We start from the raw sequence: 4,326 nt of genomic DNA, 5'->3' as shown, positions 1-4,326 counted from the left end.
TTTATGCATTCATTTTTGTCATAAACTAGGTAGCTGCTTGGCGTTTGCAGTTCAGTGCTTCTCCTTCCTATCTTATTTAGCCTTGTATTAGCATTGCTTCCAGACTATGTTGACTTTTCTTACTCCTAGACGAGATGTAGTTGCTTATGACTGGTGACACCCCGATGTCGGGCTGTGTTATGTTTCCGCATGGTCTATTTTGACTTATTTTATGGAATTTTTAGCTAATTAATGACTTTAAATTACTTATCATGAATTTCTGGACCGGGTCCGTTTTAGGGTCGTGACAATCTTTTTCAAAAGTATTTATTTATTAACTTTTGTTATGTCTTTACTATATAATAGTCCATAATTTTTTTTATAATTATTTTTCTAAATATTTGTTTTTTCACGTTTACGAGATACAATACTTATTAATTTAATATCTCAGTATTAGCTAGTAACTATCTATAAATAATTAGTTATCATGATATTGTATGGTGAATTATGTGTCAGTTTATTAACTTTTTGAAACTTAAAAATAAGTGATGCTAGAGAATCATATTTAAATTGTAAATTATATTTTTGTATAAATTCTCTTTCAAATAGAAAGTATATTATATAAAAGGAGTATTTTAAGTATATCAAATTATAATATTGAAATTCTTTCAAGATTTATTGCTCCTTAAGAGATACATATAAGATTTCATATTGAATACATTACTTTTGATGTTTGAGTTGTAACGACGTTGCAACTAATTTGCATATTATGATATATGTCATACTTTTCGTATTATTCGTAGTCAAATTATAATTTGTAAATATTTTAAATAGATTATTTTTTATATATTTGTGATATTGATGTAATTTTTATAATTATTTTTTATTTTATACTATCTTAAAATTCTTGAAATTAGTAAAATTTAAAGATCCGTGAGACTTATGCCCCATGTCTCAGGGCTTACGCCTCGCCTCGTCGAAGGTAAAATGCCTCTCCTCTCGCCCCCGCCTTTTAAAACATTGTTAATTACCGCTAAAGAAATCAATTCCTATGCATAATTATAGGTTTTCTAATATTTTCCCCAAAAAGTCAAAAATCGACCAGGCCTGCTTGGTAAAAACTCGAAATTCGGACCAAAACCCGATTACCCATTCACCCCGGAGCCCGGTTATACAATTGGTTTTGGAATCCGACCTCAATTTGAGGTCTTGTCACGACCCCAACCCCGGTCGTGATATGCCCAACACATTGCTAGGCAAGCCCGACCAATCCAATAACCTTGACCATATATACAACTCATGAATTTATTTAACACAGTTAAATTAATAAGTCATAGTACTAAATATCTAAAATAAAGTTCAAACATGCGGAAAACCCAAGTAAAAATACTACTACACGGCCCGAAGAATCCGGTGTCACAAGTCTGAGCCTCTAATATACGAGTGTCAACCTACTACATAATAGTCTGAAGGAATGCGGAATAAAATAAATAGGATAGATGGGAAGATCAGGACTGCGGATGTCATGCAGCTACCTTGATGCTCCCGGATATGATGCTCGACAGATAAAGTCTCACTCAGCCTCAGTGGGTGCACCTGAATCTGCACACGAGGTGCAGGGAGTAAAGTGAGTACTTCCAACTCAGTGAGTAATAAACATAAATAAAGACCGAGAATAAGAAATCCTAAATAGGCATAAAGTAATTCTATAAATACAGCGTCTTGAACCTAGCAGCATAAAATCCAGTAAAACAGTGAAAATAATTATAGAAATATCACAGCAGATAAGTAAATAAATGACAATTAACAGTATGCAATGCAACACATAGACCGGTACTCTCACGTACCCGCTGCGGCGTGCAACCCGCTCCATTTATTTATCGTCGACGGCGCTCACTGGGGTGTGCAGACTCCGGGAGGGGCCCCTTACGGCCCAAGCGCAATAATAAGCCATCTCGTGGCATCAACTAGGCCCTCGGCCTCATATCAATATCAGTATCATACCGCTGTGGCGTGCAGCCCGATCTCATGCTCAGTCCAAAATCACATAAGCCTCTCGGGCACATTAATATAGAAATATTTAGCCCAAACTTCATTTAAAAATATTAATTAAGTTTCTAATTTGAGAAAAAGTGGTTGAGTTTGCAAAACAGTATTAACTACCAGGACTGAGATCGATGATATGTAAAAAAAATGGTAAGAAACCAATAAAAACAATCCCTGAAGGATTCAAGCAGTTGGCACGAAGCCCAATTATGATAACTAATCTATTTTTATAAGGATATCTACTAAGCTTCAATCAATTAGGTAATAATTTTTATTAAGCGGGACGGATCAAGTCACGATCCCCAACGGTGCTCTACCCCACGCCCGTTATCCGGCGTGCAAGTCACCTCAACATAGCACTACAATGTGCCAATTNGGTCTGCTGAGATGGCAAGGGATTCAAAGATCACACCACAACTGGCAGGAAGAGATTACATGGACGGTGAAGGTGACTAAAGGTAAGAGTGCAAGAGCAGCTATATGCAGAATGACACTAGCAGCAGCAGTTTATCATTGTTGGCGGGAGAGGAATTTTGTGATTTTTCAGAAGAAGAGAAGGACAGCCACTTCTTTAATCAATCATATTATCTAGGAAGTGCACATAAGGGCAGCAAGGTTCCCTTATCTAGATAAGGTAATGACTACTTTGAACGGGTATCCGAAAATTAGTTAGAATAGAATATAGTAGTGGAAGTTGATGGAATTATAGAAGAAGTGAATGCTAGATGTCATCTTACTGGGGCTTTATGTCCAGTAGGTGATATGCTAGGCATATTTTGTAATAGTTTAGATGAGCTGTAAATATTGCTACTTGGTAATAAAATTCTTATTTACCAAAAAAAAATGTATGAAAATTGTAGATAAGTTGTAGATAAGTTATATAATATATAATTAGTTGTATGAAATTTATTTTTACTATGTATAAATCAGATATAAAATATACAAAAGACATATTGTATAAAATTTGTATTTAAGTTATATGTTATTGTAGTTGTATTTAACTGGGTAGAAATAATGTGTGAAAGTTGTATATAAATTGTATAATATATAATTAGTTTTATGAAATTTGTTTTTACTATGTATAAATCAGATACAAAAGACATATTGTATAAAATTTGTATTTAAGTTGTATGTTTTTTTTTTTGGTAATTAACATTTTCATTTCTCAACCAATATTACATACTGTACTCAAGCTTAATCCGGACATACTCCCCAGATTTTAGCTCCATTCCTGGCCTCATAACTACTACTACAAGAGACAGTTTAGTCTAACTACTCTCTATAGAACAATCCTTACATACTAGGATAGTAGTTGAGTTCCCGTAGCCTTCTTTGTAACCCGTGTTTACTTTCTCCTCGCCCGTGCACATCCTGCGTTATTGCTCTGCTTATAGTAACTTCTGGTCGTTGCACTCCTTTGAAGATCCTGCCATTCCTCTCTTGCCATATGTAATACAGTGTGCCTGCCAGTACAAGTTTATACAACTCAGCTGTTATACTCCTCCCTTTATAGTACTTCCCTGCCCACTCAAGTTCATCTGCCCACATCATTGGTTGTCTCTGGATCCCTTGCCATTGTAGCATTGCTTTCCATACTCTCGACGAATAGGTACATTTAAAGAACAAATGATCCACTGTCTCCTCTTCACTGTTACATAGAGAACATGTTACATCCTCCACACAGTCCAAACCCCTCAGCCTGTCTTTAGTCATCAATCTTCTATGTGCAGCTAGGAAGACTATAAAGTTCCATTTTGGCACTCCAACACTGTTGTGCACCAGTTTCCTCCATGGTACTCTATCAAAGTCACCCCTCAGTTTTCCATACATACTCTTAATAGAGAAGCTGCTTATCCCCTCTACATCCTCCTCTGTATAACCAGCTTCCTCAAAGTATTGTTTGGCTTTAAGTATCTTCTATACTATCCAAGAGGCTTGTTTTGGTACAATACTCCACAATGCATTCTGTTTTTTATAATATACATGTATCTATTGCACCCATAACCTATCTTTCTTCTTGCATAGGTTCCAAAGAAGTTTAAATATGGCTGCCTTATTCCATTCCTCTATAGCCAGTAGATTTAAACCACCAGCTGCTTTAGGTTTGCACAAATTGTCCCATGACAATAGAGCTTTCCTTGACACTTCTACACCCCCAGTCCATAGGAATGTTCTGCATACTCTTTCAATAAGTTAGATGAGTTTCTTTGGCAACACAAACACCTGATACCAGTATACTTGGATAGAGAATAACACACTCTTGATTAGCTGAATTCTTCCTGCATAGGACAGAAACTTTGA

General features: G+C 35.8%; 1 protein-coding gene across 1 annotated transcript; it reads right to left on the bottom strand.

Moving 5' to 3' along the window:
- Positions 1-3,318: 3,318 nt before the first annotated feature.
- LOC109238520 lies at positions 3,319-3,855 on the bottom strand. Its single transcript, XM_019404995.1, has one exon. It carries the CDS (start codon positions 3,853-3,855, stop codon positions 3,319-3,321), a length of 537 nt encoding a protein of 178 aa, XP_019260540.1.
- Positions 3,856-4,326: the final 471 nt, after the last annotated feature.

The sequence above is a fragment of the Nicotiana attenuata genome, unplaced genomic scaffold (assembly GCF_001879085.1).
Source record: "Nicotiana attenuata strain UT unplaced genomic scaffold, NIATTr2, whole genome shotgun sequence".
NCBI classification, from domain to species: Eukaryota; Viridiplantae; Streptophyta; class Magnoliopsida; order Solanales; family Solanaceae; genus Nicotiana; species Nicotiana attenuata.
The sequence above is the reverse complement of the archived record's forward strand: the minus strand, read 5'-3'. Positions and strand labels throughout refer to the sequence as shown.

Bases quoted from the DNA above. Each gene is read 5' to 3' on its own strand.
- LOC109238520 (XM_019404995.1), bottom strand. From the start codon at position 3,855: ATGTATGGAAAACTGAGGGGTGACTTTGATAGAGTACCATGGAGGAAA.